Here is a 26,000-nt window from a genome sequence, read left to right as displayed (position 1 = left end):
GGGCTAGAGACTAATGCAGTACGCCTGTTATGTGAAAGTTTGTGACTGCCCAAGTGTGGGGTCTACGGGGTGTTTAACAATATACACGGAAGTTACAAAAGTCGTTGGATAGCGATATGCATATATACAGATGGCGGTACTGTCGAATACACAAGGTATGAAATGGCAGTGGACTGGCGGAGCTGTCATTTGTACTCAGGTGATTCATAAGAAAAGCGCGTCCGACGAAACTATAGCCGCTCGACGTTAAGTACCAGACTTTGACGCGGAATGGTAATTGGAGCTAGAAGCATGGGTCATTTCATTTCGGAAATGGTTAGGAAATTCAATATTCCGAGATGCGCATTGCCAAGACTGTGTCGAGAATACCACACTTTAGGCATTACCTCTCACCACGGACAACGTAGTGAACGATTGCCGTCAATTAACGACCGAGTGCAGGGGCGGTTGCGCAGAGTTGCCAGTGCTAATAGACAAGCAGCACTGTGTGAAATAACCGCATAAATCAGTGTGGGCCTACGACGAACGTATCTGTTAGCGCACTGCAGCGAAATGTGACTTTAATGGGCAATGTCAGCAGACGACCGATCGAATGGCTTTGCTAACAGCATGACATCGGGTGCAGCTCCTCTCCTGGGCTCGTTACGAAATTGGTTGGCCCCTAGAGACTGGAAAACGGTGGACTGGTCAGAAGGGCCTCGCTTTCAGCTGCTAATAGCTGGTGGCAGGGTTCTCTGTCAACAGGGAACTCTGCAAGCTGCTGGTGGCTCCATAATGGTGTGGGCTGAGTTTATTAGGAATGGACTGGGTCCTCTGGTCCAACTAAACCTATGATTGACTGGAAATGGTTATGTTCGGCTACTTGAAGACCATTTGCAGCCATTCGTGGACTTCATGTTCCAATACAATGCGCCATGTCACCAGGCCACGACTGTTTGCGAATGGTTTATGAACATTCTGGACAATTAGAGCGAATGATTTAGCCGCCCAGATCGCCCGACATGAATCTCATCGAACGTTTAGGCCGGTTCGGCAGAAAATTCTGCACCGACTCTGTAGAGCCAGTATGGCTCAGAATTTCTTCAGGGGACTTCCAACAACTTATTGCTGCAATACGCCGGGAAAAAGCAGGTCCGACAAGATGTTAAGACGTATCCCATTACTTTTGTCACCTCAGTGTAAGTCAGGTATTCCTACACGATATAGTAGTGCTGATCAAAACTAGAAGAAAAGCTACAGTAATGGTATGTCCGGAAAGAAAAATCTGCTCACATAGGGGCCAGCCTGTCCTCTCATTGCCATATGTCTATTACGTCAAGGAGACACTATAGTCAGTGGAGCATGTGGTTACCACGCATATTGGTACATCCTTCAGCCATTTCCGTCAGTGAATTAGGCACTGTTTCATATACAACTGTCTCCATTCGGATTGTGTCAGATGTGTTGCCCACACGCTCCTGTAAAAGCTGCACATTGTGGGTGGGTATGGCTTTACCAACGCCTTTAATTATCCCCATAGTCGGAAATCCAGCGAATTGAAGTCCGATGGAAGATGAAGATTTATTACCGGACCTCGTGGACCAAGCCATCACCCACGGAAGGTTGCGGAGATGTACTGTCGCACGATTCGTAGAAAATGGCGTGGTGCCTCATCCTGCATAACTCACAGTCGTTGTCTTTCTGCAAGATCATTGGTAATGTTGTTATGGCATTGGTAATTCATCGAGCAGCTTACTGCAACAGGTAGAAGGCTTACACCACAGAATATTACACATTACCCGTCACAAGTAAAACGGCCCGTTTCTCAACGCGTATTGCATTCCAGACATGTAAATATCGGAACTTTTGTTTCAGTTTTGACCAGTACTACCTCCTGTAGGGAAAGAAAATTCGTCCCACAGGAATGGGGACTGATTTTATATTTGTGTAACAACTAATTCCATCTGTGAACGGATGCACAAATTAACTAGCATTGTATTTCGACTACCTTCCGTTTTAAATTTACCAGCTCTGTCATGACATACTGGTCATGACAACCGAAACATTAATATGATTTGAACTTAGGTCGTTAAAAGAGAATGGAACAAAGTGCGAACATTAAGTTTTGTTTTAAATCGGGTAAAACTGCCAATAACAGTTTTGATCTCGTACGGTCTGTTTATGATAGTGAAGTAATGAATCGCAGAAACGTTTTTAAGTGGTACGCATGGTTTCGTGATGGGAGAAACAGCACTGTAGATGGTCTACGTCGAGGTGTATCATTGGCAGTTAGAGTCGAAGAAAATGTTCCAAACGTGGCTGAAATTCTTTGAAATGATCGTTGTACATATACCAGGTTAATTGAGGTGCTCACCGGAATCCCTAAAACAACTCTGCAAGGCATTCTAAATGAAAATTTTCCACCGAAAAGAAGATTTGTTGTCGCTTTGTGCCCCACTCACTCACTGACGATCAAAAAGATTACTGAGCGGAACACTGCGGAGATATGAAAAGATCAGCCGCCATGGACCCAATCTTCATGTCTGACATCGTAACGGGGCCTACGAGAAAAACTGGCCCCGCAACAAACTTGTGACGTCACAGTAGTCGAATTGTCCGCCACACTAAACGAATGTTCGGCTCCATGCAGGGTCCATTGGAAATCAATATTAAATCGAAAAGGTACCCACTAAAGGTCTTAACATTGTCGTGTGCTGTCGAGAGCTTGAACGCATTTAAAGACACAATCAAGAATTATTAAACTTGGGTGAAATAGTTACTCGCTCCCTGTCGGAGTGTGCTACTGGCACTCGTAAGACCAGGCCTGTCTTCCTCGTGCATCTCGCATCGTAACAGGTGATGAAAGACTGTGTTTTCAGAACGAGCCACTTACTAAGCACCAAAGCTCGGAATGGAAAGATCCAGAATCTCCAAGCCCGAAAAATATGCGCATGCAGAAAAGACGTGTCAAGACACTGGCTACTGTTCGTTCATTTGTTTTCTCTTTTTTAATCACTCAAAACGAATTATCCATCAAGCATTCACTCCAAAAGACCAGATGGTAAATGCAGATTACTAGTTGTCTGTTTTCAATCGTTTGCGGGCAAGGATTCTTCGAGTTCGACGTGTATACCGGAATCAAGAGTCTGCCTGCTTAGCTGGGTGGTAACGTGCTCGCCATCCATGCAAACGGGCCCTGGCTGGATTCCCGGCCGGGTCGGAGATTTTCTCCGCTCGGACATGCGTGCTGTGTTGTCCTCATCATCATTTCATCCTCATCACCGGTGCGCAAGTCGCCCAATGTGGCGTCGAATGAAATAAGACTTGCACTTGGCGGCCGAACTTCTCCGGCTAGGGGTCTCCCGGCCAACGATGCCATAAGCTCATTTCCAATTTTTTTTTTTTACCTGAATCAAGGAATATGGTATTTTCTGCACGACACTGCACCAGTGCACAAAAGCAAGGTCGTACGCGATTTCTTGGCACAAAACTGTATTGTGCTGCTTGAGCGTTTTCCTTGTTCACCTGACTTGTCTCCATGTGAGTTCTGTTTAGTTCCAAAACTGAAAATATCACTGAAAGGAAAGCGTTTGGACACGATTTCAGGTATCCAAAAGGCTACGATCATTGGACTGTAGGCAATTCCAAAGGTTGAGTGTCAGAATTGTTTCGAACAATTTTTCCAAAACTTTCAGATGTTCATTGACTCACCTGGTGCATAGTTTGAATAAAAACTCATGTAAACTAAAAATAAACAACGTCTTGCATTTTATTTCACAGCAGTCACCTTTCTTGTTGGGCGGACTGTGTGTGTGACACTTTTTTTTTTAAACTCTCTGTATTCAAAAATGTTGTTTCTCCCCAGTCTTCCTGCTTTCATTTTCCTTCAAGTTCGCGTGGTTTAAAGGCAATACTTGTTTTCAAGTAACGAACGACGTTATTCTTGCGGCTAACCATTGCTAACTGTATACGATTTAAAAGAAGAGATGACAAGTGAGAGGCGGAGGGAGGCTTTATACTCACATGGGCTTCTTCCCGGAGAGGCGTGCTGCGATGTCGAGCATGTAGGCGGGCAGCAAGTGGAAGGCGAACACGCAGAAGTTGTTGACGAGCCTGGAGCTCTTGAAGCTGCCGCCGGGGTACCAGAGCACGTCGCTGAACGGGTTCTTCAGCAGGTTCTCGTGGCCGATCTCCTCGACGTCTCGCCACCGGATCGGGTTCGTGCTGCCCGAGGTGCAGTTGTAGACCAGGATGCTGTTTGGCCTGCGCACAGCACAAGGGACCGTCACAGGACAAGTACTACATCTTCTACTTTGAGATTCGCTCCAGTTCGTATCAGGTACAGTGAACTGAGAGTCACTCCATCTACATTGTAATAATGCGGCAACTGTTTCCTTCTGTTTAGCGTTTTTCAGTATGTAGAAATTATATTGTTAATATTTGCAGCCATTATTTTTCAGTTGCTGTCTGGAAGATGTTCATCACGTACAGTGCTGGAAGAGGAAGGACTGTACTCACTGGCACCTGGGTATAATATGTGCATACGACGTGCGTGAGGAAAGTAATGAGACTGAGAACACTGCGAGCGATCTGGCAACTCTGTGTTGTTCTACTTGTGGAGACGGGTGTGTTCATCCATTCCAGATGCTCAGTCCGAGTTTCAGCTCCGTACAGCCATCACATGATATCTGAGTGCTCTATCAATGAAGTTGTGGCTTTGTTGTGTGTTACGAAAATGGAACAGCGGAAATTAGTGCAACGTCATGCAATCAAGTTTTGTGTCAAACTTGGGGGATCCGCATGTGTGACCTTTAAAAAGTTGAAACAGGCCTTTGGGGAACATTCCTTATCAAGAGCGTAAGTTTTTCGCTGGCACAAATCATTTTTGGACGCCAAGAACACTTTGAAAATGACCCAAGCTTAGGGAGACCTTTAATATTAAAAAGCGGCGATAACGTCGAACACACGAATGCTCTCGTGAGACCAGACCGACGTTTAACAATGTGGATGATGGGTGAGCTGTTAACCACTTTCACCGCAAATAAAATTTAACGAAGATTTGGACTTGCGAAAGGTTTGTGCCAAAATGACGCCCAAAAACATCACAACTAAGCAGAAGGACAATCGAAGAAACATGTGCGTTTATCTTCTTGAGAGGATTGCCAATGATCGCAAATTTGATCACAGGTGATGAATCTTGAAATTTTTAGTACGACTCTGAGACAAAGCAGCGAAGTGATGGCTGGAGACATCTCCTCGACTGAAAGAAAGTTGGAATGAGCAAATCAAAAATTAGAACAATGCTGATTTGCTTTTTTGACAGTAGACGTAACATGCATATTGAATTTGCTCTCCAGGACAAACTGCCAACCAAGCGTTTTACAAATATGTACTTGGAAGGCTCAGGAAAAGGATGAATCGAATGAGAGCGGACATTGCAGACAAGTGGATGCTGCGTCATGAGAACTCCCCATGTCACGTGGCTACTTCCATCACAGAACTTTCCACGTCTAAATGCATACCTGTTGTTCCAGAGAGACATATTCACCTAATCTGCGTCCTTGTGGCTGTTTTCTTCTCCCGAAATTGAAAAATGTTTTAAAAGGACGTCATTTTGGGACTCTGGAGAACATTCAAAAGAAAGAGGCCGATAGGTTTTTTTTCTTTATTGTGTTTCAGTGCCCTTTGTGGGGCGGACTGGCAACAGCATAGGCGCCACACTTCATCCAAGAGACAGACAGTAAGTACAAAACATGAAGACATTTAAAAAAACAACAGAAAGCAGGAAATACGGCGAAACATACATATAAAAGGGCAAATATGATAGAAGATAGCGTAAAAAAGGGGGTGACTGTAAAAATGATAATAAAAAGCTATAAACTGTACAAAAAACCACACACTGTGATGCTTAAAAGAAATAAAAGGCGAAGTATGGCCAGAGCATAAAAGTAGCGATGGACAGTGTAGCACATAACCATCACTGACAGCAACACTATGTACAAGTCCAACACATGATTAAAATCACAGCTCTTGACGTCACGGGAGAACAGCACCAAACACAACACTGACTTAGCACACCGATGACACGGAACAAACTGAGAGGATCTGCTAGGGGGATGGAGACGAGGGGGAAGGGAAGAAAGGGGGAAGGTTGGTGCTAGAGGGGGGAGACGGGGAGGGGGCGCTCCAAAGGGGGCCAGGGAGGAAAGAACGTGGGAGGGAAACAGTCGAAGAGGGGGTGCAGAGACTCAGGGGGGAGGAGGAAAATCCGCACTGGGAGAAGGAGGGGAGAGGAAAAGGGGAGTCCTGGAGATAGGTGGGGGGAATTAAGGCCAGGCTACAGTTGGTTAGAAGGGTAGATGTCATGGCAAAGTTCAGCATCCGGGAGGGTGAGGTGATGGAAATTGCCCTGATGAAGGAGATGGAGGGTGTGGAGGTGAAGAGAGGGAGGGAGACAGCGATAGAGGCGCAGCAATGGGCGGGGATGGAGAGGAAGGAGGAAACCGGAGGATGGGGAGGATCAAGCTTGTGGACAGTGTAAAGGATGCGGATATGTTCGAGGAAAAGGAGGAGGTGGGTGAAGGGGATGAGGTCATACAGGAGTTGTGTGGGGGAAGGAAGGTGGATACGGAAGGCTCTGATATGTTAAAGCTCCTACCAATTGAAGCCTTTCAGTGCTGTTACCAAGACTGGGAACAATGACTCTGCTGGTGTATAACTGCCGAAGGAAATTGCATTGAATATGGCAATAGTGTTGTTTCAAAACAATAAAAAACTTTGGCAGATAAAAAATCGGTCTCATCACTTTTCTCACACACCTCATACCAAGGGGTTATACTGTTAGTGATTCATTTGTCACGGTCATCAGCGATCGGATGGCGCTTTTGAGACCTGTCTGTGCGCCATCTGTAGTTTGACTCTGCAGACAGTAACTGTGGTGAGTTTAGAGGTGAACACTCTGTGCTAAATTCATTTTAGGTACAAATATGCCACACCGACGAGTACATATTTCCGTTGAACAACTTCAGCCATTTCAACAGGGTCGCACTGCAGCTCTGCAGGGAGCTGGCCGGACGCATCAGTGGGCTGCTGCACATGTTGGGCACAGTGTATTGGTGGAGTGTCGATGCTTTCAGCAATGGTATTTGGAACATTAGGAATAGGGAACATGTTACTAGGAAGACGAAGAGTATGTGGTATGCAAATAGAATAGCTAATTCACAGGATAAAATTAAAACCATGTGGTCAGTTGTGAAGGAAGTGTCTGGTCAGCAGCACAAGGTCGACGATATATCAGTTTATAGTAAAAATATTTCTGTTACTGATAAATCAGATATATGTACAGTATTTAACAATCATTTTCTGAGCATTGCTGGTGAATTAATTAAAAATTTAGTTTCTACAGGGAATCGTATAACACTCTTGACAAAGACCTTTCCAGGGTTGATGTCTGAAATACTCCTCTGTGATATAGACAAGGGGGAGATTGAGTCAATAATTAAATCACTGAAGACTAAGGACTCTCATGGGTATGATGGAGTGCCTAGCAGAGTGAGAAAGTACTGTGTTGCACATGTTAGCCCTATATTTAGCAATATTTGTAATTTTTCTTTTAGGAATAGTCAGTTTCCTAAATGATTAAAGAACTCAGTAGTAAATCCGCTTTATAAAAAGCAAGAAAGGGATAATGTAGACAATTTCAGGCATACTTCTATGCTATAAGTGTTTGCTAAAGTTTTTGAAAATGCTGGTGTGTAAGGATAATTGATAATTTTATATCACACGAGTTGCTATCAAATGTACAGTTCGGCTTTAGAAGTCGTTTAACAACTGAAAATGCTATGTTCTCTTTTCTCTGTGAGGTACTGGATGGGTTAAACAAAAGGTTTCGAACGCTAGGCATATTTTTTAATGAACTATTGCTCCCAAAGCTGGACCATTACAGAATACGGGGAGTAGCTCACGATTGGTTCACGTCTTACTTTAGCAACAGACAGCAAAAGGTCATTATTCAAAGTGTTGAGAGGGGCTGTGATGTGGGGTCTGAGTGGGGCACAGTCAAATGAGGGGTGCCCCAGGGATCAGTGTTGGGGCCACTTCTGTTCCTTATTTATATAAATGATATGCCCTCTAGTATTATGGGTAACTTTAAAATATTTCTGGTTGCTGGTGACACTAGCTTGGTAGTAGAGGATGTTGTGTGCAACATTGGCTCGGTATCAAAGAGTGCAGTTCATGACAGTTACTATGATGTCCTGAAAGAGTTAACTGGAGATTGGAATGACACTCTGTTGCCTTCAGCGACTAGAGCAGGTTTTGAATGTATGTGAATAATGGACATATAGGTGTAGGGCGTAAACCTCATGAGCTGTCTATTCCGGAGCGTATTCGTCCATGACACACAGGTCTCACCACAGGCTTCATGGTGTGGGGACCATCAGTTACAACGCGTGGTCACAGTAGATGTTTTAGCAGAGTAAGTGTCCAGGGCCTGCTACATTGCGCCGGCCGGGGTGGCCGAGCGGTTCTAGGCGCTGCAGTCTGGAACCGCGCGACCGCTACGGTCGCAGGTTCGAATCCTGCCTCGGGCATGGATGTGTGTGATGTCCTCAGGTTAGTTAGGTTTAAGTGGTCCTAAGTTCTAGGGGACTGATGACCTAAGAAGTTAAGTCCCATAGTGCTCAGAGCCATTTGCACCATTTTGCTACATTGCAAAAGTTGCTGTTTGTTGGACAGGAAGATGATGTGGTTTTTCGGCAGGACAATGCATGTCCACATGGGCTGCTGCATTGCACGTGCTCTTCATGGTGATTAACAACGGTCCTGGCCAACATGATCGTGTGATTTCTCGCGAAGTAGACAGGTTTGGGGCATGGTGAAGCGGGATCTTACTCGTTCCCCAGGGCCTGCAAGAATCATTCTCAAATTGCAGCTAAAGGTACAAGGTGCTTGGGACCATCTTTCGCATTTGGCATCTACCGTTTGCATGAGAAAACACAGGCCTGTGCGGCCGCCCCTATGTACTGACACGACTGTTTGGGCACATTTCACTGTGCGGTGCGTTCATTTGGTCCCAATTTGTTATCATATTCTCCTACAATGATGAACTAATTGTCACCACGCTTGTCAATAAAATAGCCTTGTCCTTTAGGATGATCCATTTTTTTCAGCAGTGTAGATAAGAATAAATATTATCCGTCTTTTGAAAACGAATTTTTGTTTTCACGAAACGACTTTCACATAATCGTACCAGGCGGCTTCAGTGTCCTACAAAGAAAATGTGAGGTAACTGAAGAGTGGAAATGTCAAACATTCTGAGCCAAATCTCATATTTGTCAGGAATAAAAAAACAATGTATTTCCTTATGCTCGTATTCAAAAAACGAAGAAGCTATTCTGATACCACAGAACTGCGCTACTCATTTCATAACTGCAAAAAAACAATGATACAAATTAGAAAATAAATAATTTATTAAGAACGTTGTGGTTGTCATACCAGGGGCCTGACTGGTTCTAAGTGCCTATAAGAAAGTTTTTGTTTCAAGTGTCATTAATACTGAGGTACTGTAAAAACTGGGAAAAATCTCTCTTACATTACCCTCTTCTTGGGGTCAGATGTTGCCGATTTTAGAGCAGAACTCCCTCTGCTACGTTGTCTCTCTATTTTGTAAGAAAGAAATGTCGCTGATCTTTCAGATTAATTGCGCCCTGTAATCATCATCTGCTTTTCAATTCTCATGTTTCAGAGCAACATTTTTTAAAAGCTTTTTAATACGGATGAGTATTAAATTCCTTAATCATGCTGCATTTGGAGATTACACAACTAGACTGAGAACAATGTTTCAGCAGCATGTTTAGAATCAAAGAAGTTTGTTGTATGCAGTGGAATTACGCGGAATGGATTCACAGCCTTAGCTGCCTCAATAATTTAGTTTGAGTCTGGCGGAACAACGACTTGGCAGTCGAACTCCAAAGTGAGGCACTGCCTAGTGCAAAGACCATGCGTCATCTAGTAATGACTGTCTGAAACGTTCTCTCTGTGATTTCGTACTTAGGAAAAGCTTACGGAAATCTGACAGAGTACTGAGAACACCACAGAACTGAAAATTAGTTTTGTGAAAAAAATGTCACTTAGACCGTTTTAATTTCCACTCTTCAGCTGTTTAACAATAAATAGTTGTATGCTTTCGTGTGTTGCGACCTGTTCTGTTACGCATACTCGCTAACTGGGTTCGGCACTTCCGAGTGCTCTCTGGGGCCCTAGACGGCATTAGGTAAGTGTACCAGTTTGTTTGGCTCTTCAGTGTAAAAATGTAACATAATGATTTACCGACGGTTGCATTGTATCTATTGTATGTTAACCGGGGACCTAGAAACGACGGAGACGCTCCGTTCCCGCCGCAACCGCAGTGGTCCACTACCCAAGGATGACTACCGCGGTCCACTTCACCCCTCCGCCGCCCCACACCGAACCCAGGGTTATTGTGCGTTTCGGCCCCCGGTGGACCCCCCCCCCCCTCCCCCCCCCAGGGAACGTCTCACACCAGACGAGTGTAACCCCCATGTTTGCGTAGTAGAGTAATGGTGGTGTACGCGTACGTGGAGAACTTGTTTGCGGAGCAATCGCCGACATAGTGTAACTGAGGCAGAATAAGGGGAACCAGCCACCATTCGCCGAGGCAGATGGAAAACAGCCTAAAAACCATCCACAGACTGGCAGGTTCACCGGCCCTCGACACAAATCCGCCGGGCGGAATTCGTGTCGGGGACCAGGCGCTCCTTCCCGCTCCGGAAAGCCGTTGACCGCACGGCCAACCGGGCGGGCTTACCGACGGTTAATGTCTTCATAATATACGAGTGCTCTCTCAGGACTGAGCTGTTATCGTCAATAATTTACAAATCAAACATGAAAGATGCTCGTTTTACAATTTGCAGCATGCCGTTTCAAGGCATTGAAAATACATCACAGACATGTCACCACTATAATTAAATGTCATTTAATAATGCATCGACGATATAAGCCCTCAATAGAGACGCATCCTATCACATGCAATTTTTTTTTCATGTTAGCATTGTTAACACGGTCTGGGACTTCGTTATGATGATTTGAGAACGAAGGATGAAGTAAATGTTACAGACCTATTGGCTGAAGAAATGCAGAAAGACCAAGACAAAAATGGATTGAGGCCATGTCAGGCCGAAGAGGCTAATCCCTAAAAGGATGACGTTGCTGATTTTAGGTAAGCCTTTACCCGTGAGATCACATAAGTTAAGCGCTGTCGGGTTGGGCTAGCGCTTGGATGGATGACCGTCCGATCTGCCGAGCGTTGTTGGCAAGCGGGGTGCACTCAGCACCTGTGAAGCAAATTGAGGAGTTACTTGATCGAGAAGTAACAGCTCCTGTCTTGTAAACTGACATACGGCCGTGAGAGCGGTGTGCTGACCACGTGGCTCTCCGTATCCGCATGCAGTGACACCTGCGGGCTGAGGTTGACATTGTGGCGGGCCTGCACCGTTGGGCCTCCTTGGTCTGTTCGGGCGGAGTTTAGTTTTAGTTTCTTATTAGAACCACTACAGTGCCAGGAGTTAAGGCTATAAGCTCCCGTTTCCTGGGAGATTATATGGGTTAATTAATGATTATTATGTTACAATCCTCTTGTTGTAGTTGACCGTGTGTATCGAAACTTCGTTCGTTGTTAAATGCAATGGTGTGGTACTAACTCATGGAGGCGCATTAAGAAATTGTAAAATTTAATTTATTTCCTTTATCTCACTGTACAAACATAAACACACTATTATTCAAACTGTGTGCCACTACTATTAAACATAGAGATAAATCCTTCGCTACGCAACCGCCTTTGGATCACGCAGCCTACACCTCCCACAACCTCTCAAAACTGCGTCTGCTTGCAACTCTCTGCGCCACTAGTCATTGTCGCCCTCCAAAGAACAACCAACTACAGATACTACACACCAGTGCCCTCACAAGGCCGACCGCCGTGCGTGCGTTACCTCTGCGTGGCGGTGTACCAGGCGACGGCGATGAGCAGGTTGATGGCGACGTCGACGGGCACCAGGTCGGCCACCATGTCGCGGTGGCACAGGATGGTGCGCAGCACGCCCTTGCCCGCGCCCGCCAGCAGGCCCGTCGGCCCGTTCAGGTTGTCCACCCAGCCGGGGATCGGCTCCTTCCACGCCGCCGTCACTGCGCACACAAGCACCGACAACACACCTCAGCGATAGCCCTCTCGAAAAACTTATTCTGTTTCGCTCAAACTATTCCCTGTGATGTCTACTTTATTGTCGCGTTCATCCCAAGTTCGCCGGTAACCGCTCTATCGAGTTAGGGTCCGCGCAGGTTACGGTGGCCGATACGTAGTAAACAGTTTTCGTTTGTTCGGATGGGGAGGCCGACACTGTTTGCACGCTTTCGGCCGGTCGGCGACAAAAATAATTGAGGCGCGCGCTATGCAATCATTCTCAGACGATTTTACAGAAGCAATTTGGTAAAAAAAATGTTTGCGGTGCTTACGGCTTCTATATTACCTTCGTGACGACATGCTCGTCATTTCGTTAGTGGTCATAGTAACTGTGACGTTTCCGTTTAAGTGAGACACTACGCGAAATTCGAAAAAAATGGGGGTCGCTATGAGTTTGCTACGTATGAAATTTAGTTAATACGTGTGAATTAAACCGGGCACCTAGAAACGACGGAGAGGCTTCGTCCCGCCGTAGCCCTCAGTCATTTACAACCCCACAACAGGTCACAGCAGTCCACCCACCCCACCGCCGCCCCACACCGAACCCGGGGTTATTGTGCGGTTCAGCCTCCAGTGCCCCCCCCCCCCCCCCCCCTCCCCTTCGCCGCCGGGAACGCTCCATACCAGACGAGTGTAACCCCAAATGTTTGCGTGGTAGAGTAATTATGATGTACGCGTACGTGGAAACAGTGTTTGCACAGCAATCGCCGAAACAGCGTAACTGAGGTGGAATACGAGGAACCAGCCCGCATTCGCCGAGGTGTATGGAAAACCGCCTTATAAACCACCCACAGGCTGGCCGGCACACGGGATCTCGACACTAATCCGACGGGCGGATTCGTGCGGGGGACCGGCACGCCTTCCCGCTCGGGAAGCAGCGCGTTAGACCGCGTGGCTAGCCGGCCAGGCTAGTTAACATACTCAACTTTTCTTTAGACTTGGGTGGAGGTGTCTATTTGTCTCCAGTCTCGAGAAAATTGATCTGACGTAGTACATTCATTTGCGATTACGCGCGCCAGCGGTGCAGACAGAATGAAATATCCACAACACTCTTGTCAGGTAGTTTCATAAACGGTTTGAGATATCGTAATGAGATTTTGGCAAATGATAGCGCACAAAAAGGAGAGTGTTTTGCCATATCATTATTATGTAATTTTTTTTTTTTTTTTTTTTTTTTTTTTTTTTTTTTTTTTTGTCATCAGTATACTGACTGGTTTGATGCGGCCCTCCACGAATTCCTTTCCTGTGGTAACCTCTTCATCTCAGAGTAGCACTTGCAACCTACGTCCTCAATTATTTGCTTGACGTATTCCAATCTCTGTTTTCCTCTACAGTTTTTGTCCTCTACAGCTCCCTCTAGTACCATGGAAGTCGTTCCCTCATGTCTTAGCAGATGTCCTATCATCCTGTCCCTTCTCCTTATCAGTGTTTTCCACATATTTCTTTACTCTCCTATTCTGCGTAGAACCTCCTCATTCCTTACCATATCAGTCCACCTAATTTCCAACATTCGTCTATAGCACCACATCTCAAATGCTTCGATTCTCTTCTGTTCCGGTTTTCCCACAGTCCATGTTTCACTACCATACAATGCTGTACTCCAGACGTACATCCTCAGAAATTTATTCCCCAAATTAAGGCCGGTATTTGATATTAGTAGACTTCTCTTGGCCAGAAATGCCTTTTTTGCCATAGCGAGTCTGCTTTTGATGTCCTCCTTGCTCCGTCCGTCATTGGTTATTTTACTGCCTATGTAGCAGAATTCCTTAACTTCATTGACTTCGTGACCATCAGTCCTGATGTTAAGTTTCTCGCTGTTTTCATTTCTACTACTTCTCATTACCTTCGTCTTCCTCCGATTTACTCTCAAACCATACTGTGTACTCATTAGACTGTTCATTCCGTTCAGCAGATCATTTAATTCTTCTTCACTTTCACTCAGGATAGCAATGTCATCAGCGAATCGTATCATTGATATCCTTTCACCTTGTATTTTAATTCCACTCCTGAACCTTTCTTTTATTTCCATCATTGCTTCCTCGATGTACAGATTGAAGAGTTGGGGCGAAACGCTACAGCCTTGTCTTACACCCTTCTTAATACGAGCACTTCGTTCTTGATCGTCCACTCTTATTATTCTCTCTTGGTTGTTGTACATATTATATATGACCCGTCTCTCCCTATAGCTTACCCCTACTTTTTTCAGAATCTCGAACAGCTTGCACCATTTTATATTGTCGAACGCTTTTTCCAGGTCGACAAATCCTATGAAAGTGTCTTGATTTTTCTTTAGCCTTGCTTCCATTATTAGCCGTAACGTCAGAATTGTCTCTCTCGTCCCTTTACTTTTCCTAAAGCCAAAATGATCGTCATCTAGCGCATTCTCAATTTTCTCTTCGATTCTTCTGTATATTATTCTTGTAAGCAGCTTCGATGCATGAGCTGTTAAGCTGATTGTGCGATAATTCTCGCACTTGTCAGCTCTTGCCGTCTTCGGAATTGTGTGGATGATGCTTTTCCGAAAGTCAGATGGTATATCGCCAGACTCATATATTCTACACACCAACGGGAATAGTCGTTTTGTTGCCACTTCCCCCAATGATTTTAGAAATTCTGATGGAATGTTATCTATCCCTTCTGCCTTATTTGACCGTAAGTCCTCCAAAGCTCTTTTAAATTCCGATTCTAATACTGGATCCCTACCTCTTCTAAATGGACTCCTGTTTCTTCTTCTATCACATCAGACAAATCTTCACCCTCATAGAGGCTTTCAATGTATTCTTTCCACCTATCTGCTCTCTCCTCTGCATTTAACAGTGGAATTCCCGTTGCACTCTTAATGTTACCACCGTTGCTTTTAATGTCACCAAAGGTTGTTTTGACTTTTCTGTATGCTGAGTCTGTCCTTCCGACAATCAAATCTTTTTCGATGTCTTCACATTTTTCCTGCAGCCATTTCGTCTTAGTTTCCCTGAATTCCTATTTATTTCATTCCTCAGCGACTTGTATTTCCGTATTCCTGATTTTCCCGGAACATGTTTGTACTTCCTCCTTTCATCAATCAACTGAAGTATTTCTTCTGTTACCCATGGTTTCTTCGCAGCTACCTTCTTTGTACCTATGTTTTCCTTCCCAACTTCTGTGATGGCCCTTTTTAGAGATGTCCATTCCTCTTCAACTGTACTGCCTACTGCGCTATTCCTTATTCCTGTATCTATAGCGTTAGAGAACTTCAAACGTATCTCGTCATTCCTTAGTACTTCCGTATCCCACTTCTTTGCGTATTGATTCTTCCTGACTAATGTCTTGAACTTCAGCCTACTCTTCATCACTACTATATTGCGATCTGAGTCTATATCTGCTCCTGGGTACGCCTTAAAATCCAGTATCTGATTTCGGAATCTCAGTCTGACCATGATGTAATCTAATTGAAATCTTCCCGTATCTTCCGGCCTTTTCCAAGTACACCTCCTCCTCTTGTGATTCTTGAACAGGGTATTCGATATTACTAGCTGAAACTTGTTACAGAACTCAATTAGTCTTTCTCCTCTTTCATTCCTTGTCCCAAGCCTATATTCTCCTGTAACCTTTTCTTCTACTCCTTCCCCTACAACTGCATTCCAGTCGCCCACGACTATTAGATTTTCGTCCCCCTTTACATACTGCATTACCCTTTCAATATCCTGATACACTTTCTCTATCTGTTCATCTTCAGCTTGCGGCGTCGGCATGTATACCTGAACTGTCGTTGTTGGTGTTGGTCTGCTGTCGATTCTGATTAGAACATCCTGGTCACTGAGCTGTTCACAGTAACACACCCTCTGCCCTACCTTCCTATTCATAACGAATCCTACACCTGTTATACCATTTTCTGCTGCTGTTGATATTACCCGATACTCATCTGACCAGAAATCCTTGTCTTCCTTCCACTTCACTTCACTGACCCCTACTATATCTAGATTGAGCCTTTGCATTTCCCTTTTCAGATTTTCTAGTTTCCCTACCACGTTCAAGCTTCTGACATTCCACGCCCCGACTCGTAGAACGTTATCCTTTCGTAGATTATTCAATCTTTTTCTCATGGTAACCTCCCCCTTGGCAGTCTCCTCCCGGAGATCCGAATGGGGGACTATTCCGGAATCTTTTGCCAATGGAGAGATCATCATGACACTTCTTCAATTACAGGCCACATGTCCTGTGGATACACGTTACGTGTCTTTAATGCAGTGGTTTCCATTGCCTTCTGCATCCTCATGTCGTTGATCATTGCTAATTCTTCCGCCTTTAGGGGCAATTTCCCACCCCTAGGACAAGAGAGTGCCCTGAACCTCTATCCGCTCCTCCGCCCTCTTTGACAAGGCCGTTGGCAGAATGAGGCTGACTTCTTATGCCGGAAGTCTTCGGCCGCCAATGCTGATTATTTATCAAAATTTAGGCAGTGGCGGGGCTCGAACCCGGGACCGAAGACGTTTTTGATTATGAATCAAAGACGCTACCCCTAGACCACGGGTACAATATTCATCATCTACCATGTTAAACCACTAATTTCATCCTTTTTCGATGGAAGAACGTAATTTTTAAGGTCCATCGATAGCTGGTGAAATATGAAATGATGTAGGTTTTGGAACAACATACGCGAAGACATTACACATTTTCCGCACACTCTACGAGGCGATTTGTGAAAAAGCGTCTCCGAATACCATTGACAACGGAGGAAAAAAATAGTCGACTCCATGATCAATGTGGCAACATACGGTTTCAACAAGGGTGTTACAGGAATTGCGGGAAAAAAACAGGGCCTGGTGAATGTCTCTCCATTCGACGCCACTTTGGCGACTTGTATGTCCTTCAAACCAAGCGGTGCTCTGTTTTACCCAGGTGATAACACACCTAAGTTCAGGCCGGAACCAACTTTGGTTGACCTCGAAGGTCGGGCGTGAACCCGTAGCAAGGCCGTTGATTTAAGTAAATTACAGAAGACCTCAAACTTTAGATCGGCCCCTGTTACAACTTTTGCACAAAAGCGTCCCGAGCGAGTAGAGCAGCTCACGACATAAGCTGCCAAAAAGAACGGCAGGACCACCGTGGCTGCGAAGACGGTTGGAGGAGGACCTCCTTTTGGATCTGAAAGGATAACTGTGTAGCTGACTATAGAATACGATCAGCTTAACTACACAACTGGCCATTAAAATTGCTACACCAAGAAGAAATGTAGATGATAAATGGGTATTCATTGGACAAATATATTATACTAGAACTGACATGTGATTACATTTTCACGCAGTTTGGGTGCATAGATCCTGAGAAATCAGTACCCAGAACAACCACCTCTGGCCGTAATAACGGCCTTGATACGCCTGGGCATTGAGTCAAACGGAGCTTGGATGGCGTGTACAGGTATAGCTGTCCATGCAGCTTCAACACGATACCACAGTTCATCAAGAGTAGTGACTAGCGTATTGTGACAAGCCAGTTGCTCGGCCACCATTGACCAGACGGTTTCAATTGGTGAGAGATCTGGCGAATGTGCTGGCCAGGGCATCAGTCGAACATTTTCTGCGTCCAGAAAGGCCCGTACAGGACCTGCAACATGCGGTCGTGCATTATTGTGGTGAAATGTAGAGTTTCGCAGGGATCGAATGAAGGGTAGAACCACGGGTCGTAACACGTCTGAAATGTAACGTCCACTGTCCAAAGTGCCGTCAATGCGAACAAGAGGTGACCGAGATGTGTAACCAATGGCACCCCATACCATCACGCCGGGTGATACGCCAGTATGGCGATGACGAATACTCGCTTCCAATGTGCGTTCACCGCAATGATGCTGTAAACAGAACCTGGATTCATCCGAAAAAATGACGTTTTGCCATTCGTGCACCCAGGTTCGTCATGGGGTTCACCATCCCATGCGCTCCTGTCTGTGATGCAGCGTCAAGGGTAATCGCAGCTATGGTCTCCGAGCTGACAGTCCATGCTGCTGCAAACGTCGTAGAACTGTTGGTGCAGATGGTTGTTGTCTTGCAAACGTCCCCATCTGTTGACTCAGGGATCGAGACGTGGCTGCACGATCCGTTACAGCCATGCGGATAAGATGCCTGTCATCTCGACTGCTAGTGATACGACGCCGCAGGCATCCAGCACGGCGTTCCGTATTATCCTCCCGAACCCACCGATTCCATAATCTGCTAACGGTCATTGGATCTCGACCAACGCGAGCAGCAATATCGCGATACGATAAACCACAATCGCGATAGGCTACAATCCGACCTTTATCAAAGCCGGAAACGTGATGGTACGCATTTCTAATCCTCACACGAGGCATCACAACAACGTTCCACCAGGCAACGCCGGTCAACTGCTACTTGTGTATGAGAAATCGGTTCGAAACTTTCCTCACGTCAACACATTGTAGGTGTCGCCACTGGCGCCAACCTTGTGTGAATGCTCTGAAAAGCTAATCATTTGCATATCACAGCATCATCTTTCTGTCGGTTAAATTTCGCGTCTGTAGCACGTCATCTTCGTGGTGTAGCGATTTTAATGGCCCGTAGTGTATAAAAATGTAACCCAAGTCTAGAAGCGTTTTCTCGAAATTATATTTTTCAAATTAACAATACATTTGATTTTGATTCCCCTTTGATGATCGCATTCTACACTGAACTTTCAGTTTGCTTACGAAGCCATTTTGCGATATCTTTAAAAGCTATTTTCGGTGCACGGTTCTGTCTCAATATTGTATGCGAAGAAAATGACATATTTCGAAAACAAACATTTTGTTAGAAAATGACTTATACAACAATATTTGTTAGGTCTAGAAGGAGGGCTTCGACAATTCCCGCCGATGACTAGTTTTCCGGCTGCAAGTGATTCTTCCGCCTGGTGCAGCGGTTACTGGGAGCTTCCCATGTTGATACAAAAATAAATTTAGTGAATAAAGTTATAACATCCGATTAAGCATTGCCTTTTATTTTACTTGAAAAATTGACGAAAATATCCTATCTTGCGTGCGTTCAATTAAGACTACGCCCTTCTTTCCGTTTTCAAATGTTCCTTTCCAAAGGGGAACCCAGGACCCAATTTCAACCTTGTACCACTGAAAAGATGAATGAAATAGATATTAGTGTCAGCGATATTGAGTGACAGCTTAAATTGTTAAAACTGAACATAGCTACATGTGCCATGCAATAGCTATCAGATTCTTCACTGAATTGTGGCTGAGTTACTCTCTCTTTTAACTGAAAGGGCGATCAAAAAGTTTCCGTTCAAATGCCGTACAATCTGTATGCCAATCATGTAAAATCGTCGTTAGCATTGAGCCGAACATCCCATTGACGCACCAGGCTGAAGATACCCGTTTCGTGAAACACCATGTCCTCTGCGTGAAGAAGTCCGTAAGTACTTACTGCGCATCCCTGTCCGAGGGTAATCGTCGACCCTTGAAGGTCTTTTTTAAGGCACCGAAAGTGTGATACTCGCATGGAGAGAGACCAGGACTATAGGACGGGTGCTCTAATGTCTCCCAATTGTCCGTAAAAACAGAAGAAGCAAGCACTCGGTGAAAAAACCTTGATAAAGTACATAGAATGAACATTGTAAAACCAACGAAGGGGTGTAGGACTCACATTCTCAGGTAAAACGAAAATGAAATCGTCAAACACGGATACAAAGTATCTGGTATACATTACTTGATGACATTTGAGCGCAAACTGATTCACTGTACATATCGAAGTACACTGTATTAGGTACAAAGACCAACAGATGGCAGTACTATACGGCGTCTATGAAAATTATATGTTCTGAAATGCCGAAGTACTGACATTACGACTGATACAACGTAGTTTTAAATCACAAACAATGTTATATTATATCTATTACACACCCAGTTTATTATCTATCAGATATCGATCTGATACAAGTGGACTGGCGAAAATTATCACAGTAAGATGTCGCCAATGCATAGAAAGGTAGTTAAAGCAAGTGAACATATAGCTGTTCAATAAAATAATAAATTACAACATATGCGTAGTTTAATGTCAAGAAATTCATGTGTAAAAACTTTAAAATCGGTATACTGGTATTCCAACCATAAGAAAAAACGAAATTTACAGAGTTACACGCAAAATGCTAGGAAGGGTATTTTGCATGTGCCAGTTTTGCAGAGATAAACATCAGTATATAAAATAAAATACAACATGCAATACATACGGAGTATAAGGACAGGAATACAACAGATGAGTGTGTATTTAATATACGGCTCAAGATAAATAGTGAAAAATTAGCATTTGCCAAATCTTGTTGTAACGCATAATGTGCAAACTACTGTTCAAAGATTATGAGCCATAGTACACTGCGAGCGGACGATTAAAAATCTAACGGACTCGTGTAATAATATTCCACTTATGATAGAACCAGTAGCACAGAAGAAACCCGTGTAACATCATGTATAAGTCTGGGAGGTGGCACGAAGGAAGGTTTTAAAACTTTTTAAATTTATTTTTAATATTTCTGGACTGTTGTGCACAACACGTAATAAATATTGTTACTGCTGTCTTACGGCAAGACAACCCTGAAAATATGGTTTTTTGATATTACATTAAGTGACAGGTGCAATACCAAATACATGCTCGGTGCGTAGTAACAAGCGAACCAAGAAAAATACGGTAGTTAAACCACCGTAACAACCCGTAAATGCTTCCAAATACATTAATGATTCGTCGTAATGCTGTAATTTTTCTGAAAGCGCCTATGGGTTATTGCAGTGGTTTAACTGCCGTATTTTTCAACGTTCGCTTGCTAATGCGCAACGACCATATTTTTGGTATTGCACCTGTTAATTAATATGATATGCAGCAATCATATTTGCACGATTACCTTGCCGTAGGACGAAGACCAGATTATTTACTGGTGATACGGACAACATGCTGAAATAAATAGTTCTGATAACGGCTACAATTATACGAAACCGGCAGTCATGCAAAATTGTTAGTTGCGGTTGAAGCTCTGTAAAAATAAAAGGGCAGAAGTTAATAATAAGATCGTTGACGTAACGGACAAGATGTTTTCCAGTAATATGTTACTCCGTCATTTGCGACAGTAATAGTCTTATTCACTGTGCGGCTGGTCCCGGCGGAGGTTCGAGTCCTCCCTCGAGCACGGGTGCGTGTGTTTGTCCTTAGGATAATTTAGGTTAAGTAGTGTGTAAGCTTAGGGACTGATGACCTTAGCAGTTAAGTCCCATAAGATTTCACACACATTTTGAACAATAGTCTTATTTGTAACAGACATGTTTCGGTTTTATTTAAACCTCCTTTGGTGATCATCGTAACAATTGTGGTTTTGCTTACAAGTCTGTTAAACGAGATCATAACCAACTCCCATGTTTAAAATTACATTTACTACTCATGTTTTTTGACTGCGATTTATTTTAATGTTTTCTTCTAGACACAGTTATTGGACTTTTTTGGCATACTGCATTGACACACATTATTTTATCATTTTCATGCTATTAAGAAACCACATTCACCTCGTTTTCTTTGTTTAATACCGCACAGAATGCGATTGTCTTTTGTTTATTTTTGAAGCTGTGGCAGCGTCTGTTGTCTATCGAAGTCTCTCTCTTCTCCCCCCCCCCCCTCACTCCCTCCCTCCCTCTTCTTGCTAAGACACGTCAGACGATTTACGCATTTCCTCTGGTAGGTGAAACACCTTATATGTTTACTGTCCAGTCACATTATGTGAACAAACTTGTCAAAAGTCTGAGTATCTACCTTCTGCATTGCGGAATGCTGCTAGACCTTCAAGAAGAGAGTCAGTGAGGTTCTGCGTGGTACCAATATGGATATGGAGCCATGCGGACTCTAGTGCCGTGGCCAGCTGCGGCAGGTTTCTCGGTGGAGGATCCATGACGCAAACTGCATGATCGAGGAGATCCCACAGATTCTCGATTGGGTTTAAAACATGGGAGTCTGGTGGAGAGGGGAGTACGGTAAACTCATCCTCTGATCTTCGAACCACTCACGTACACTGTGAGCCATGTAACATGATGCATTGTCGTGTTGGTAGATGTCATCGTGCAAAGGATAAACAAACTCCATGTAGGGGTGGGCACGATTCCCAAGGATAGATGCATATTTGTATTGATTCACTGCGCCTTCCAGAATAACGAGATCACCGAGGAAATGCCACGAAAACATTCCCGTGACCACAACGCTCCGTCCTGCGGGCTGGACCCTTCCGACGATAGTTGCAGGGTGTTTGCTTTCAAACGTTTCACGCCGTCCGCAGCAACGTCCCGTCCCGTTGCGGTATTGGCGCGCAAATTCAAGCCTTCGTCGCTGACGCGTAGCGGTCAGTGTGGGAGCATGAACAAGGCGCCTGCTATGGAGGCCCGTACGCAGGATCATTTGCTGAACGGTCGTTGAGAAGACATTGTTGGTAGCGCCTTGATTGGTCTGGGCGCCAGTTGCTCATCAGTTGCACGTCTATTCGCCAGTACACATCTACACATCACCTCTGTCATCTATGGCCCGCGGTGTACTTCAATTGCCTTGCCGCCGTTTTAGGACAGCGTCGTTTTGCCGCGCTCGGTATATTTTAATCGCGGCAGCGTGTGAACAGTTTACAAACCTGGCCATATCGAAAATGCTTCCATCCTCGGCCCGAAAGTCAATGAGCATGCCGCTTTGGACGCCAGATAAATCTCTCCGTTTCCACGTTACGGCAACGAATGGATTGTTTTCTGTATTCCCTCTGACACGCTTCACATACCCTCCACTGCTACTACCGCCACCTGCTGTCTGTGAGTGGTTACTGAATGTTGATGTCGAACATAGCTGGTGGTCACAATAACGTGGTTGGACTGTGTGTGTTATATGGTTGATGTGCATGTACACACACACACACACACACACACACACACACACACAGTGTGTGTGTGAGAGAGAGAGAGAGAGAGAGAGAGAGAAAGAGGGGGGGGGGGCACTTGGATACATAGAAGCACATATACGGGTATCAGGCGCTGTCAGAGCTAAAAAGGCGAAAGAAACGACGATAACATTCCGCCCGATAAAGAAAGGGGAACGTTAACGAGGTGAATAGATAATCAGAAAATCTAGTGTGTCAGGGTGTTGCAGTGTGCTAAAAAGTCGAATGCCTGTGAGTAGAAGAACATTTGGAATTGAGGTTGTTGCTATTGTCTTCAGTCCAAGGAATGGTTTGATGCAGCTCTCTGTGGTATTCTATCCTATGCAAGCCTCTTCATCTAGGAGTAACTACTGCAACCTACATCCCTCTGAATCAGCTAGCTGTATTTATCTCTTGGTCTCCCTAACCGATGTTTCCCCCTGCCCCCGCCCCACACACACTTGCCTCCAATACTAAATTGGTGATCCCTTGATGTCTCAGAATGTGTCCTACCAATCGATCCCTTCTTCTAGTCAAGTTGTGGCACAAATTTCTTTTCTCCCCAATTCTGTTTAGTACCTCCTCATTAATTACTAATCAGGAACTGAAGTAGAAGCAATAAAAGTGGTACCAGTGAAAGTATTTCTAAATATGGGTACTGTTTATTATCTCGTTAAGTCGATTTGTAAGCAAAATCGTAATTGTTGTTGTGACCACTCACGATACTTTAATTAAAAGTGAAACACATCCGACCGACATAAGACATTATTACATGCGCTGAACATCAAGTAACTCCCTTATTACTTGTGAAACTGCTAATACAGAAGTGAAGAACAGAAAAAGTTGACGTATAAGACGTCCGTGAATTTCGAGTACCACTTAAGCCCACGGCTGAAGTGCTGTGCTAGATGCCTGGCGGCCATGTTGTGACGTATGCTGTGACTCACCAATGGAGGGCCGGACGATGGCGACGGGCAGGCCGCCGCTCTGCTCCACCAGCATGTGCTCCGCCAGCGCCTTGGTGAAGGTGTACGTGTTGGGCCGGTTGCCGATGATCCTGCGCACACGGCAACGCTTCGTTAGCTCACACGTCTCCCAATCTGCGCACGCTCACCGGTAATGGCGAAGGAAATGCAACTGTCTCTTACACACTAGCCAAGTGCACAGGGCAGCGAATGGGATGTGGATGGATGGAAGAGGTGCTTCAGTCAGGCACGACAGGGGGCCAAATTCAATGAAATTGTCTGTATCTATTGCAGGCAACCATTCACATTGAGTCAGTCTACAAAGGGTGTAGTTTTATCATATGCCAATTCCATAGGCGACCGCGATGCGTGGCCAAAAGTTGTAAGATTTTAGAGATGATTACATGGCGCATCCATACTAATAGAGAGAGGCAGAGGCAGACACAAGTTACAGGAAATACAAAGGCAGAAGTCCGTTGGCCGCCTCCTCTAGAGGAGATGCTAAATACCGGGTGGCTACAAATAGTTCAAATGGCTCTAAGCACTATGGGACTTAACATCTGAGATCATCAGTCCCTTAGACTGAGAACTATTTAAACCTAACTAACCTAAGGACATAACACACATCCATGCCTGAGGCAGGATTCGAACCTGCGACCGTAGCAGCAGCGCGGTTCAGGATTGAAGCGCCTAGAACCGCTCGGCCACAGCGGCCGGCTGGGTGACTACTGTGGTGTCACCGCCAGACACCACACTTGCTAGGTGGTAGCTTTTAAATCGGCCGCGTTCTGTTAGTATACGTCGGACTCGCGTGTCGCCACTATCAGTGATTGCAGACCGAGCGCCGCCACACGGCAGGTCTAGTCTAGAGAGACTCCCTAGCACTCGCCCCAGTTGAACAGCCGACTTTGCTAGCGATGGTTCACTGTCTACTTACGCTCTCATTTGCAGAGACGACAGTTTAGCATAGCCTTCAGCTACGTCATTTGCTACGACCTAGCAAGGTGCCATATTCAGTAACTATGCATGTATTCTGAACAGATAATATTGTGAATCATGTATCGTCAAGAGCGACGTTCATCAATAATGGATTAAAGTATCAAACTAATTACGTCCGCTTTCTAAATTCTAATTCCTTGTCATGTTCCACACCTCACGTCAGTATAGTTCTTCCCTCCTCACGCCAGCCTGCGTGAGCTAAAACGCGTGCATTTCGGCCTCCACTAGTAACACGGTGTTGGCTCTTCTGCCAACACAACAACTACAATTAAAGTGCAGATGTGCACAGAGGTCCATTGTGGGGTTTAATTGTTATATGCCAGCGAAACTTGGTACATATGCTAATGCTTTAACACAGAACCGATTCAAGATTGAAAGTAAATTAATTCCACGTTTGGCCAGCAGGGGAAAATCTGGCGCTGTGAATGCAAGAAAGACATATATGTATGTTTCCATATGCAATTGAATGGGAATGGGACATGGACATAGAAGGTCAAACAAATCAAAAGGCATAATGACGATTTTTATTATTAACCATCTTGCATGAAACCAGTGGTTTCCACACATTTGCGCTGTTTGAAAGTAGGAATCACGTGCTCTACGAGGAGGTCTTGATAACACTCAGATATCACGGTCCACCTGACAGACCCTCTGGATGTATTCTCTTCTGAGGAACGGACAAAGAATAAAAGTGATTGTGATTCCACACCACAGAGTCACACACAGTGAGTGCAATGGCTCTTTGTGCCCGATACATCGTTTAACAGTACCTCATATTCGACAATTCTGTGTATTCACTGCACCCTCTAGTGTAAAATGGGCGTTGTCACTCCATAGACTACTGCCCGGCCACACGTCATTCTATTCATGCCAGAAGCCGAACAGAAAATTCAGAA

The 26,000-nt window shown here is 44.8% G+C and overlaps 1 protein-coding gene across 2 annotated transcripts in view; it reads right to left on the bottom strand.

The window, feature by feature from the left end:
- The window catches only part of LOC124711420 (putative fatty acyl-CoA reductase CG5065), a 262,399-nt gene that overhangs the window by 35,683 nt on the left and 200,716 nt on the right, over positions 1-26,000 (bottom strand). For both annotated transcript variants that reach the window (XM_047241483.1, XM_047241482.1), the window contains 3 exons: positions 24,088-24,197; positions 11,991-12,183; positions 4,003-4,242 (listed from right to left, as the gene is read on the bottom strand). In XM_047241483.1, coding sequence (XP_047097439.1) covers positions 4,003-4,242; positions 11,991-12,183; positions 24,088-24,197 — 543 coding nt within the window. The remainder of the gene's footprint in view (positions 1-4,002; positions 4,243-11,990; positions 12,184-24,087; positions 24,198-26,000) is intronic.

Source organism: Schistocerca piceifrons, chromosome 8, assembly GCF_021461385.2.
Source record: "Schistocerca piceifrons isolate TAMUIC-IGC-003096 chromosome 8, iqSchPice1.1, whole genome shotgun sequence".
Lineage (NCBI taxonomy): Eukaryota > Metazoa > Arthropoda > Insecta > Orthoptera > Acrididae > Schistocerca > Schistocerca piceifrons.
This window is presented reverse-complemented; position numbering and strand designations above follow the sequence as displayed.